The sequence below is a fragment of the Larus michahellis genome, chromosome 2, assembly GCF_964199755.1.
Source record: "Larus michahellis chromosome 2, bLarMic1.1, whole genome shotgun sequence".
NCBI lineage: Eukaryota > Metazoa > Chordata > Aves > Charadriiformes > Laridae > Larus > Larus michahellis.
The window spans coordinates 26,276,094-26,291,095 of record NC_133897.1 but is presented as its reverse complement, the minus strand read 5'-3'; the positions used below and the strand labels follow the sequence as shown (position 1 = coordinate 26,291,095).

The 15,002-nt window shown below is 40.4% G+C and overlaps 1 protein-coding gene across 7 annotated transcripts in view; it reads right to left on the bottom strand.

The window, feature by feature from the left end:
• The window catches only part of AKAP9 (A-kinase anchoring protein 9), a 121,387-nt gene extending 106,644 nt beyond the window's left edge, over positions 1-14,743 (bottom strand). For 5 of the 7 annotated variants that reach the window (XR_012585471.1, XM_074574647.1, XM_074574649.1 and 2 more), the window contains exon 1: positions 14,286-14,743. Coding sequence is in view for 6 of the 7 variants with exons in the window: in XM_074574647.1 (XP_074430748.1) it covers positions 14,286-14,333 (48 nt within the window). In the remaining variant the exon portion in view is untranslated. The remainder of the gene's footprint in view (positions 1-14,285) is intronic. The other 2 variants (XM_074574650.1, XM_074574652.1) reach the window with 2 other exon arrangements.
• Between the last annotated feature and the right edge of the window lie 259 nt (positions 14,744-15,002).

The following is a 15,002-nucleotide window of genomic DNA, read 5'->3' as shown; positions in this document are numbered from 1 at the left end:
AGACAATGCAATTTAAAATATCGTATAAATGTTTGCTCTACTTCAGAAACACACAAAAAGCATAATCTATGGCCATCTGTCCTTGCCAGTTAGAAGCCAACTATAAAAACACAAAAGTATGCAGAAGCAACAGTTGCCAGTATCTCCACACAGTGCTTGTCAATCAAATTACTGGCAACCTGCAAATTTATATTTGTAACACAGACACTTTCTTCTGCTTAGTAATTCTTATGCATTTAAAAGTTAAGGTTGACGTTTTATATTTTTACAAAGATTGGTCTTTTAACATTAAACTATAAAACCAGAAAATATAAAGCTTCAAGAAGGAAAGTAATGTTTCTCGTGTTTCTAATAATAGGATTCTAAATACAAATTGCTTGCACTAGAGTTGATTTTGAGTATTACCAGACTGATTTATATTCTGTTTCAGATGCATTTATGTAACCATAAGCAGAACACTACTATGTTTATGTTTTCAACAGGGGAAAAATAACCAGAATAAATTTACTTTCAACAGTTTTATGGCATTCCTTATGTTAATTTGAGTGAGTTCCTAATAAAATACTTGAAAAGTATTTTCCCCACGCAGATACAGTGACATGGACATCATAGCTCAAATCAAAAAAGGTGTTCTTTCCCACCCTCAGTAGATGAAGACAATACCCAAAAATACAGACTTATTTTGGAGAACATGAAAAGATTTGACCGCATCAGCCCATTATCACCCAGGATAACAGCTATCATGCCATCAGACAATATAATTCTGTACCTCAAGTTATTCTTATCTTGTTTCAAGTAAAACCCAAGAATGTTACCTACCCAAGCTGACCACATTCGGAAAGCACAGTCCAGTTTAATTTAAAGAACTCATGAAAAACAAAAATATTCCAAAACTGGGATTGCAATTAGAAATCAATTTTGCCCTGATGTAGAGTATGCATGAATTATGGCACATTCTTTATATTTTTCCCCCCATAAGATTGGCCTTAATCAGCATCCAGACTGTACTGAGACACTGTCATTTGTAAAATTACCTTCTCATTCACTGTAAATTGGAAGGTGTGTAGAGAACAAGACAGGGTACTGCAGGAATATAAATGATGATCTTATGTTGAAGAAAGGAGAACACTGCATACAAAAACTCTGTGCATTTGCTATCTCTATCAATCTCCCTGCCAGTCATCAAAGAGATCATCCAAACCAAAATTTTTATGATGTTCCTCAGCTATCTGTTCTTCAGTTGATAGTTGCATATCCTAGAAGAGAAGGACGCCCAAAAAACAGGTCACAACTGTGAAATGCAGGATCCCTTCCTGACTTCAAGTTAGATCACAGACAACATCACCTATTTTTTTTCATCACTGAAGAATCCTGTAGAGTACTGTTACATCCCAGTAATTAAATGGAATTTTTTGGAATGGAATGGAAATTTGAAATTCCTCCTTTCTGCCACTGGGAAAGCATATGAACTTTCCTCTAGCATCTTCTTTCCTGCTGCTATGGTTTCATGAGTTTTCTGCCAGCTTATTTCTTCAGACTGTCAAGGTGTCCTAGTTTCAGCTGGGAAAGGGTTAATTTTCTTTCTAGTGATTGCTGTGAAAGGCATGTCAATAATACCTATTAGGTTTAGTTGTTGCTAAGTGATATTCACACTATTCAAGAACTTTTTTCAGCTTCCCATAGAAGAATATACAGAAGGATGGAATGGCCAACGAAACATTCCATACCATAGACGTCATGCTGAGTATATAAATGGGGGTTAGCTGGGGGGCGGGAATCCGCAATCACTGCTTGGGAAGGTGCCAAGTCACCAGGTGGTGAGAGTGACCCACATCATTATTATTATTGTTATTTTTCCTTTCCTGTTATTGTTTTTATGAAACTGTCTTTATCTCAACCCACAACTGTTTTTTTTCCTCCCTTTCCCCTCTTTTTTTTTTTCCTCTCCTCCCCTCCCCCTTCTTGGGGTGGAGAGGGGGGGAAGGAGGAGGGGGTGAGTGAGCAGCTGCACGGTTCTAGCTGCTGGCTGGGGTTAAACCACGACACAAGGTCTCTCTGAAAAGAAGGCCTATACTTCAATTCATTAACCGCTCTGCCTAATTCGGTATCATCCATGAACTTGCAGGAGGTATGCTCCCTCCTATTCTCCAGGTCATTAATAAAAACATCAAACAGTACCAGCCACAGTTTCAACATCTGAGGAATACTACTGCCCACCAGCTGGACTTCGTATTGGTACTCTTGAGCATAGCAGTCCAGATAATTCTCTGCCCACCTTGCAGTCCACCTATCCAAACCTCCTATCTCCAGCTTGGTTTACAAATAGCCTAATAGATCACATCAAATGCCTTCCTAAACTCAAGGCAAACAACATCCGCCATTCTCTCCCCATCTACTGAAACACCCAGCTCATCACAGAGGACAATTAATTTGCCCTCGATAAATTCCAATTGCGCTCTTGCCCTTCATATGCCTGAACATGGCTTCCAGGAGGATCTGCTCCATGATCTTCCCGCAGACCACAGCCAGGCTGACCTTCCTATAGATCCCCAGATCCTCCATCTCACCTGATGTTTGTTTTTTTCCCTACTCATTTGGAATCTCCTAATCACAATGACCTTTCAAAGATGAGTAAGGCAATAGCCTTCTAACGATAGCAGCCAGCTCCTGCAGAATGCTTGGATACATCACGCTCAGTCCCATATATTTGTGTACACCAAATTTGCTTGAGTGGTCCCCAGCTTGACCTTCTGTCCCATGGATAATGCTTCACTCCCTCCAGTTCTGTCATTAGACTCAGGGACCTGGGAAGCCCAAGGACAGTCCTTATCATTAAAGAGCCAAAGAAAGCCTTGAGTATTGCTTCCATGTCCTTTTGTACAACATCATTTGCCAAGATCATTTTGAATTCTAGTTATGAATTCTTCACCGTGTTTGCCACCCACTTCAGTTTAGAACTCTCTACATACAACCACACATTCTTTCCACTGCTAATAATCAAAATACAGAGTGACAGAGGCCTCTGAAAGACCACCTACTTTGAGTAAGCCATTAAACCAAAAATAATGCTAAGGACAACTTTTTATTCAGTTGTAACCACCAAATGATGACTGTACCAAGACTAAGTCTTCAGTTTGCTTAGAAGACCATGTCATACTGTCAAAAATCTTAACACCACATTGACTTTCAGCAAAAAGTTCTGTCTGAATCAGCTGCAGTTACCTAAAAATGCTCTTATATTAACAGTTGTGCAGATAACCAAGGACATTAATGTTGACAATTCATTAAGACAAGCCTATTTCCTTTAAAAAGCAATCTTTTGTCAGTCTTCTGAGACTCCCTGAGTATAAGCAAAGTCTTACTGATGACTGCAGCCTTGGTTATGGTGTATTATCAAGTATCAATGTAGCTTCCAGGGAGCCAGGGTTGGGGGTAATCAGTTGTTTCTCAAAAATCATGAATACTGATTAGAATCGTACAGGAAAAATCCTGACACATCTAAAGAAAACTATAGTCAGGCAATTGCTGCTTCCTGTGGGATCCTAGTCAAAACAGCTCACGTAGTTTGTTCTTCCACAACACACCGCCAATAGTCAACTACAAATTCTAACTAATTAACTTAAAAGACTAGCATTTCTAGAGTACAGGGCTTTAAAGATGCAGCAATATTGAGACACCAAATGAAATGCATGGAGAGAATCTGTATCTGAAAAGGCTTTCTCCACACTCCTCTGTGTAGCTAATGCAAGAAAACTGAAATCACAGAAGCATTTGCTATTTCTGGTTTGTGTTGATGCTGCAAGAGAGGGGTTGCAGCCCGCTGCGTGTTTTTCCTGATCAGCAGGACTCCTACACTTCACAACAAGGCATATTTTCCTTTTCTCATGCACTGTAACATTTAGTCTATATACTAAATGAGGAAGAAGAGTTTATTAGAAGTTGGCTGAAACGGGCTCAAAAGAATATTTTGTGGATATTAGAAAAAGCATCAACTATCAGTTTACTTTGAGTCTCTATGTACTGCTTATACTCCCCTAATTCATGTTAAATTTAACTTTTTTCCTCCTAAGAGGAAAAAAAAAAGAATTTATAATAGCAGAAACTTTACTCTGTTGTAAACCATTTTAGTTTTATTTACATAGAATACATCTAGGTTTTTTTCTCCTCCACTTCACACTGTGTCCTCTTTAATAAAAATGTATCTATGTCAGAGATATTTAAAGATCAAAAACTGAAAAAAAAAACCCCACTTTAAAAGGTAGAGAGAATATATAAAGGAATGGAATAAAGCACAGTAAGATCTGAATAGTTTTGCTCACATTTAATTTCTCACTAACTAAGAAGTCTGAAAGAAAAAGGCACCTTTAGAATGAACAGGCTATGTCTAAATAAGACTTTATTAATAACCAACACAAGATCGTAATTTTTTTCAAGCTCGTAAGTGCCATGGAATTGATACAGAATTTGAGAGGTTACATATTTGGCAACAAGACAATCAGCTTTTCAGATACAGATCAACAGTTTAAATTCTGTTCAAGCTTAGCAGGGACTAATAGCCACTCCTTGTTAATAAGCACAAGCGATGTGATGACTTCCACCCAGTTTTCAAAGGAAATCTTTTCACACATGCTAACGCTGAGATTTTCAAAGTAGTCTGGAGAATTGAGATACATTTTTTGGAGATTATTCATAGGCATTCTGGCTACCTCTGTGCTCCAACTCTGTGTAGAAACTGAACAAGACTTTAAATTTTCATTTAAAAAATCATTTGTGGGATTATTATTTTTTTTGTAATAAATTGTAAAATGCTTTAAAACAAGTCAAACTCAGTTGCACTTCACCATTTTCCCACCTTGTTTATATTATTTTTAAATGAATTCATACCATTTGGCATGTCTGGCACTGAACGGACAGAGTGAGAATAAAGCCCCCAAACTCAGTAGGTTTGTGAAAGACAGCTCTGTGAGGAGCAGAGCAGACATAAGGAAAGAACAAACTGCATGAATTTCATGCTCAGTCTGCAAGACTTGACAGGCTTATATTATTTTGACAGGCTTCTACTACTTTTTTACATGCTGCTGAATCATGAGAAGGGAGCTCACAAAGACCAATATTGCTCACAGAAGTCCAGACTTCTCTGTGGACTTCGGCCTTTTCCTTTTTTTTTTTAAATAGCAAAATCTAATTCCTGGAATATATTCCAAATAATGAAGAAAAGCTAGGAAACACAACACCCTTTGAGGAGTCTTGTATCAGGAATTCCATTATCTTTTTAAACACAGCAAAATATGCCAGCTAGCACAACATACTAGTAAACATACCAAGACAGGGTTTTCTTACCATGGTTATGAAGCATTACCTATAATAGTAAGATATTTCTCCTATATGCCTTTTAATAGAAAATACATATTCTCAATGTATGGTAGTAATATTAAATCAGCTACCTCACTTAGACAATATAAGTGGATTTAGGAACATTTAAATATTTTCCCCTTGTTTTGTGGCTGGACACAGGAGGTTTCACACAGTGAAGTAAGAGTTTAAGGACAAGTACAAACTTCAGAAAACAAAACCAGGATCAAGGAATAACCACTTTGTTAAATGAGGGCCTACCAGTGAAGTCAGATTTGAGTAAACTCTTATGCAACTTACTCTGCTTATTCTTTGTAACACCTATTTTATCAATATTTGCACAGAAACATACTCCGTTCCAGAATCCCATCTACTCCACCTCTTCAACTCCACCAGTCTTCTTGGGTCTACAGCTCAGGATGGTAATTTTAGAGATATGCTGTAATTTTGCCATGGCAGTATAGTTTTCAGGAAATCTATGCTTTCCCCTGGAAATACCACCAAAATAGTACACATTGTCTTTGAAATTATTATCTCCAATTGTGGAGAGTCTTAACATTTCTTTGTGTTTTGAGAGAAGCATGGTCTAAGAGACTACCTCTTCTTTGTTTTCTGATGATGCTACAACTTAGGGGTGTTACAACTGTGATTTGATTACTCTCTCACTTTCCTAAGTTTAGTGTTTGGTTTACAGAGTCTCCCATTCTTTTGCCCAGCTGACAACTACTGAATTTGTTCTATCTGGAAGCTTGTTGGGTTTCTTTTTCAGAAGAGGAGGGAAACTGGACGACTGACTCCTTACTTACAAGAAACTAAGAATTCTAAGAAATCTTACCATTTTTATTCATTATTCTGTCTTTTCTCCACTGGCTGTAGTATATATTATAAAATGTTGGCTTCTCAAGAAATCATGTGAAAATGCAGATTAAGGTTTCTTTCAAGAAACAGGAACACCAGAACCATCAACGCAATACAGCATGCCAGCACCTTGCAGTCAACATACAAGTGTCTCATCATCATAAATTTCAAGATATACTTACTTTTATGTTTCAGCATAGCAGTCAAAGACTGCAATTATCAGATGCATTTCACTGAACTGCGGTACATTTATCAACATGTCTTTGCAAATTCAAAGTGTGACTTTAGCTGGTACCAGTAACAAAATGACTTTGAAACAAATACCCAGCAATGCACTGAAATCTCTAGCTATGAGGCAGATATTTAAGACAGAGCTTTCAGCCCCTAAATTAGGATTCCCAACAATTGTGTTATTAGTATATAATCTGATATTGCAATATAAAGTATGAAAACAAAGTTGGACCTACATCAGCAGCCTTTTTTCTTTTCTCCTCATTTTCATCAGATTTTTCACTACTCCAAACACTAAGATGCTAGAGTAACCATGTATTATTCTGCAGTTAATATCACTGTACATCAATATTTAAAAGCACCTATTTGTTTGGTCATTCCCTGTGGGGAAAAAATACTGGGCTTTCTGGTAACACCTACATATGCCAGCAGATCCAATCTACTTTCCTTGGAGCATCAGATACACTTTACTGAAAGTATTTTAGAAAGAATGTGTGGTGGTGATCATGCTTATTTCCAAATCTGTATAAACAAATAAACTTGTCTAGATACTGTTGCAACTGAGGGAAATAAATGCCACAGTCAGCTCTGTTTTGCTATTGCAACACCCATACTAAGAAATTAAGTATTTGGAAAGTAGACCAGAGAAATGAGGGAGAGACAAGTGCTAAAATGAAGAAAGTCCTGAATGTAGGCAAGGAGCAACTTTGTGCTTTCTCTTCTGTAATTCCTTCTCTTTACACATGGAGCAGCAAGAAAACATTTTAAATTCTGATTTTACAATGCAATTTCTTGCTTTCATAGCGCTACTAAAAATACTCTGTTGCTTTATTTCCCTGTTTTTGTGAAAATCACTGGATATCTTGGATAAAAGACCAATTTTCTCTAAACTGGCTACAGTACAAAGGTTATTTTGAAGTGCTATTTATCTCCATCCTCAGAAGAAAGTATTAGTTTAAGCTCATTCTACCTTGCATCACTACTGTAAAGTAGACAGCTACTTTAGAGCTTCAACTAAAAGGGTATATTGACGATAACATTTAAAACAAATAATCAAGCCCTATATGGAAAGCAAGAATAGATCTCTGGAATTAAGAAAATGGAGATCAAAACCAGGAAATAGAAGAAAAATGGAGAACATGCTTAGAAATAGGAAAAGTTCTAGTAGTACCAATTGAACAGGAGTTGAAATCCCAGATTTCAATTTTTTTTTTTTTTTTTTTTTTTTTTTTTTTTTTACAAGGACCAAATAAAGTCCAGAAGAAACTGGAACACAATGGGAAAAAATTAAACTTACTTTATTAAAAAAAAAAAAAAGGAAGAAAGAACATTGAGAAAACTGTAAAGAGCAGGTAGCTGTTATTATGCTCAAGAGAACAATTAAAAGCTACTAAAAAAACTCAATATTTAAGATAGTCATCCCAATTTTTCTATTAGAAACAGAATGTGTCTTGAAAATGGTTTCTGTTCGATCTGTCATCCGAGTTTATGTATCACCCCAGTAGCAATAAACTATACTGATAAAAATGTATTTACATCTCAAATGTATACAGATCTTTTTTCTATGATGAAATGCAGAGATATCCACTGTTTTGAACAAAAATAAAAGCATGCATAACAAGGTGAACACCTCACCTTTTGTTTCTCTCTGATCTCTACTCAATTTCTGCCCCCTCTGCTTTTACTCAAAGAGTTTTAAAACTACATGTTTTCTCTCCAGGGTAACATTCAGTCCTTGTATCTGTGATTTTATCTGCAAGACAAAACCCAGTTCTTAAGCTTACTCATGTCCATACCTCCTACTATTTGCATTTAGAATTGACTGAGATGCAAAGGAGAGGGAGTGGATTGAAGCCTGTAAAAGAAGAGGAGCCAAAAAACCAACAATATCAGAAGGTCCTGGAAGAAGAAACAGCTTAGCAATAGCAGAGAGGAATGACTAGGAATTAGTTACAGGTTTGTGAGGATCTTCACGTGCAAGAAAAAGGGTTCCCTCAAGTAAATTGTGTTAAAGCCCATTTCTTCATAATAGTACTTTTTCATAGTTCCACTGCACTCTTCCTGCTTCATTATAGACAAAGGTATTACGCAGTTTCCATTCACATCTGTTGAGCCAAAGCTCACCCACACCACCAGGTCGAGGGAGGTGATTCTGCCCCTCTACTCCACTCTGGTGAGACCCCACCTGGAGTACTGCGTCCAGCTCTGGAGCCCTCAGCACAGGAAACACATGGTCCTGTTGGAGCAGGTCCAGAGGAGGGCCATAAAAACAATCAGAGAGATGGAATACCTTTCATATGAAGAAAGGCTGAGAGAGTTGGAATTGTTCAACCTGGAGAAGGCTCCGGGGAGACCTTATTGCAGCCTTTCAGAACTTAAAGGGGTCTTATAAGAAAGATAAGGACAAACTTTTTACAGGGCCTGTTGTGATAGGGCAAGGGGTAATGATTTTAAAGTAAAAGAGGGTAGATTTAGACTAGATGTAAGGAGGAAATTTTTTTACAGTGGGGGTGGTGAAACATTGGAACAGGTTGCCCAGAGAGGCGGTAGATGCCCCATCCCTGGAAACATTCAAGGTCAGGTTGGATGGAGCTCTGAGCAACACAGGCAGGGGGTTTGGACTAGATGATCTTTAAAGGTCCTCTCCAACACAAATTATTCTATGATTCTTTGCAGGAGACTCCTTAGACTTAGCCTAGACTCTGCTCCAGTTGCTTCTTCTCTTGTCCATTAATATGCATACAGCATATTAAGATACAGGCGTAACCCAGCATCATTCTCATTCTGTGAGCTTTTAGCCCATGAAGTTGATCGCCTCCATACTTTATGAAGATTCACAGCAATGACTAGAGCTTTATGACGATATTAGCATTTTGCAATATAGCTGAACATGACTTCTTATTTTAAGAGAAAAGCAGAGTAAGAAAATGCAGACTGAAAAGGAAATTCTTGCTTCCAGGATTCTCTTTAATTGTTTTTGTTCAAGATATTTGAGGCAGACAGAGGATAAACAAAACGAACAGTCTACACCTGAAAGTAAAAGCAGATGCATTAGTAGGGCAGGTCTTTAATGAAATGTAAGGTTTAGATGTATTTAATTTGTCTTCTGTGGTGAAAAACTCTTAATAACCACTGAGATACTGCTTTTTTCCTCTTTGGGTAAATTAAAGGGAATTTACAAGGACTGTGTTCTACAAACACAATCTATCTTGAATTCTTCTGGGTGTTTTAAACTAGGGCTTTAATCACTGTAGCACATAATTATTCCATGCTTCACTGGAGTCTTTTATTTAAAAAAAACACAACTGATCAACAGCTTTCCTTGAGAAATCCAAAACTTCTGATCCCAAACACGCCAGAGATGAGGAAGTAAAATCTTTTTCTCTCCTCAGAAGAGTAAGACATAAGGATGCAAACAGCAAACATTCTCAGACTCTTAGACAATGCTACTTTAATAACACATATCATTTTCATTTTCAGCCAACTGAAATATTCACATGCATGACCGGAAGATAAAATATGCAATTATTTCTTTTTACTATTCAATTTGTGAAGATAACATGTCAAATTACTCATACAACCTGTAATACTTGTCCACTGAGTGCCATGAGAGTTTCCCAAACCAACTTCAGTGTTCTGTCTGCTCAGCAATTCTCTAGTATGGATCAAAAGCAGTCACACTATGACTTGAGCATTCTGTGCTCAAGTGTTTAACCAAACCAGTTCCCTAATTTCTTAAGGGTCTTTGACAATTACATGATTTCTTCAAACACCTCAACAAGAACGTATTACAAATATACATAGAACCTTTGAAAATCAGGACATTAAATTATGCATTTCTAACATCAGACCTGAAATCTTAGACCAACCTGAGAGAATTTACAAAGTAAATTAGTGTCTTTCCCTCACCCACCCCTCCTACACAAAAAAAAAAAAAAAAACAACCAAAAAAACCCACCCAAGCATACAGCTAGGGAGCATGCCCTTTCCTCAACACAAGTTTTAGCAGGAGCAACATACATATTTAAATACTTTGCAAATAAAATTTCAACACTGTAAAATGGACCATGCTATAACACTTGCTATTGATACTTTCATATGTCTTAATTTTACCAGTTATAATAGCTGTGCATTTCACATATGTTTGTGTGTATAAATTAAATCAAAATTATTTTTTTTAATTTCAAAAGCTTTATCAAAATACTTTCAGACATTTTCTCACAAGGGAATCTGAGTTCCCAATGTTTTTATTCTGAAGCTAGCAAACTACTCTGTATAGTTTTGAAAGTCAATCAAAATAGTGCAACATCCTGATAAGAAAAGCCAGCTACTAAGCTGTTAAATAAATACATAAAATTAATAAACCCAACTACTATAAACAGTATCCACTGTAATGTTAGATGAGATTTCCAAGCAAACTGATGCACAGAGGCATGCACACATACTGTATGTTTATATAAATATCTCACCTAGATCTTCAGTCACCATCCTCTGTAGTCTTTTGTAAGACCAGGTCTATCTACGCTATCTCAGGCCATCAACAATACTCTAGAATCTCTTCAGGAAGGCACATACCTTAATCTGATTGATTTCTAAGTTCACTGTGTTTTGGGGCACTGATCAACTTAACAACACATGCATCTATATTTCTGTTGCTGGTACACATCTTCTCCTTTCCACCACAGTCAACCCTGTTTCCCTTAACTAGCTTTTTTTGACATTTTTCTTGCTCCACCATAATCAGATTGGGATCTAAGACCAAGAAATTGCTTGTTTGGAGAGACGGATGTTCTATAAAGGCACAGAGAGACCATTTTAATGGGTAAGGGAGACAGACATCTATAGTCTAGGTTAATATCCAGCACATTTACCTTGTGGCAAAGGAAAATGAATGACTATAGGTCCGGAAAAAAGGAGCATGTAATTTACTAGGTTTAACTTTGAGCCTCCCTTGCCTTTGCAGGCTTTTACCAGACAGAACAGCAACATATGGCGCAACTGCTTCAAAATAAGCAGGTACACATGAATGCTGGTGAGCTTCTATTAAAGCTTGTTATTCCATTTTTCAAATGACGTACTGGCGAAGGCTTTGTGTTCACACTGAGATGCACTCTGGCAGGTTTGAGTGCATATAGCACCAAGGCACAATTCACAATGTAGCTTCTCATTTCCAGTAATAATAAAGGAGGATTCAAAAGACACTTCCATTGCAGAAAATCCATTTGTAATACACCTCTCTGTAAAAGATCTATGTGGGGAGACAGTGTCTTAAGAGGACATCAAGAATAAAGAAAAACTAAGTTCCATTGCGGATAAATTCACACAAGACTAAACTCCACAGCTTGCCTACTCAACATTATGATCAGAAAACAACCAAATGATTGCTTTACAGAGCAGTAAGTTCATACTGCTTAAAATGCACATATTGAATAGTTAGCTACCTGCTTTTTGAGAAGAAAAAAAACAAAACACACAACAAACCAAACACGAATCTAAGTCCCAATTTCAAATAGTAACTCCACTGTTAGCAATATACCAGCCACCTCCATGGCACCTACTAGACTCTTTTACTGGTCTCCCAATTGCCAACATTCACACTGCAGTTTATGTAACATTTTGTTTATTTTTAAAATTTATCATTTCAGGCAGATTCATCCAGGTATCTGCAGTATAGCAATACTTGCTGGTTTCGCATAGTAACAACACATACTTTAATACACTTTTCCAGCTATTTTATTTAAACAACATTCAGTGGTTAGGCTCAAATGTTTTTTGGATGCTTGTTGCTCTAGTTTGCCGAAAATATTCACTGGAGACAAGAAATTTTAGGGGACATACTGATCATGATACTGTGAACGTGCTTGTACCCTTGAAAAAGAGAAAAGCATCTGCTTCCATTCTCTGCTAGCACAATTTTTCTGCCTTTCCCAGTGACACATGTCACTGGAAGACTGCAACCCAGTCCCCACAGTACAATACATTTGATTACGTCATTCACATGTATAAAAAGGGGTAAACGGTACACAGAACACCAATGAAAAATCTAAGAAATGAACACCCTTTTACAGTTGCTTCCCATTTAAATCCCATGTAACTTTAAAGAGTTATAATGACTTAAACCACAAGGGAAGTTTAAAAGCATAGAATATGAAAATCTTCAGGTGAATACTTACAAGAACATCATTAGTTTTTAGTCATAAAAGACTTGAAGAAGGGTGAGAGTTATGACAGTGCTCCTAAAATACAAAATACATTAGTAAAGTATGTACATGTCTTTTCTCAAATTAAGAAGGAAGCCATTGCTCCTGCTAGAGTCCTGGCTTTTGTTTCACTTTTCAGTAATTGTCATTAATTTTCTACGTTAATCGCGGGCCAACATGGACAGAAAAATAGAAGTTCTCTTGATAAATTCTTCATTGTGGTTTATAATACTGGCAAATTTACTTCAACCATGTTCTTTGCAAACTACTTTCTAATTTTCTGCAAGAGAATTAGCCAACCTGGGTGTAACAGAATGTACTGCCACCAGTACCTGATCTGTCCCAGTGCCTTACTGCATGCTATGCCGCTGTACGGAACACTGTGTAAACACTGTTCTCGCTCTAAGCATTTAAGAACAGGTTTTCCTATACAAACATACAGCTCAATCTAGGAGAGTTTCCCAGTGTACCTTTTGAATACTCTTCAAAAGAAATAAAAACACACTAAGTTTTTGTCTAATACAGCAAAATACCTACTCAATACCTCACAGTTGAACCACATTCTCTTTTCCATAGACCACATAAACAAGACACTGATGAGGTTTCGCAGTTTCATCTTGAGATTGTCTTCTTGTTGCCTGTACTATTGCTCTTGCCCAGTTACAGGTGTATCATTAGCATGAACGACTTACAAACTCTTTATCATTTAGCAATAACTGCTGGAAGGAACCAGACGATACCTAATGTCAAAACACTCATCTTCCTGCGAATGCTATTAATTATCTTATCTCATTGACCACACCAAAGCCTTCTTTGAAGTAAAGAGGAGATCCTCCTGGAGTGTGGTAACTCCAGTCTGTTGCCCAGAAGGCGCAGCGCTCTGCAGCCGGCGTGCACTGAGCCATGCTTAAAGAGTAAAATTATAAGCTCCCCGATTAACAACACTTGGGTAAACCCGCTGGGCACCGCCTGCGCCGCCTGACCGCCCGTGAGGCGGTGGGAAGGTGGGGGTGCGGGCACCAAGGGCTGCTGTCCCCTGCAGGGCCACGGGGCGAGGTCGTGCGGGGGACTCCCCCGCCGCCTTCAGACGAGGGGTGAAGGCACCTCACCGCATCACATCGCCGCGGCCATCTCTAATCCTCCGCCTCCTGAGGCGCCCTCAGGGCATTAGCACCGCGCCGAGGAGCAGCTGTCGCTTTTATAAACTTCCTTAAAGGTTTAAGGGGAGTTTCCCCGGCTTAAGAGGCAAAAGGAATTCATGCCCCGGCTGAGAAGCGGTAGGGAGGTGAGCTCTCCTCCTCCCCGGCTCTCCCGCCGCCCGGCCCCCGCAGCGGGGGGCGGCCCGGCCTGTCACCGCCCAGCCCTGCCACAGGCACCTGTGGCGCTGGCGACGCCGCGCGGGGCCCGCTGTCAGCCGGCCACTGGCACCCCGCGGGCCCGGCCAGGTCGGGCCCGGCCGCAAGCCAGCGGGGGGAGCCCGGGGTGCGCAGGGAGGGCGGCACAAAGCGCCTCCTCCACCCGCCGCTTTGTTCGCGGCGGGGCCCCGAGCCAAGACCCCGCCGCCGCCCGGCCCCGCTGACTTACCCTCCTCCGGCCCCACCGCGCTCCCCGCAGCCTCCCCGCCACGCCGCCGCCTCTTCCTACCTTGGCTTTCCCAGCCTCCAGCTTCTTCAGCCGCTCCTCGTCCTCCATGGCGTCTATACGGGAGAGCAGAGCGTTACCGGTGGCGGGAGGCGGGGCCCACCCTGCCCCTTCCCCTCAGCCGGGGCGCGCACGATCGCTGTCCTGTCGCCGTCCCGTCCCGTCCCGCCTCACAGCGACGACAGCTGCCGTGGCGGGGCCACCGGCGCCGCCATCTTCCTCTCCACGTAAACACGCGGCCGGGGAAAGTGACGTGAGGGCCGCCCGCTCCTCCTCCTCCTCCTCCCCGGTCACCGGGGCCCGGCCGCGCCTCCGCAGCGGCGTCCTGCCGGAGCTTCCACGGAGATAGCGGGGTTGCACCCACCCATCACCCCCCTGACGCCGAGCGGGGATCAGGAGTGACAGCCAGCCGCGGGCAGGGCCGCGGCGGGCACACCCCCCTCCACACCCCTTCTCGCTCCGGCGGGCAGAAATGGGGGGGCTAACGGGGGGGGTGGGTGTGTGTGTTGCTCTCTTCCCGCAGAAGAACTGCAGCGGGAAGACGCCCGTAATTCGCTGTGGCTTTGTGTGAGACAAAGGTCTGAACAGACAGCACCCTTCTGCCGGCCTCCCGAATCCGACCTGCCCGGCTGCGGGGCTAATTTGGACAGTTTTGATTTTTCTTAAGTGTTTTCTTGCCCCTGCTTGCGGCTCGCTAGGCTGCAGGCTTCCCATCGCACG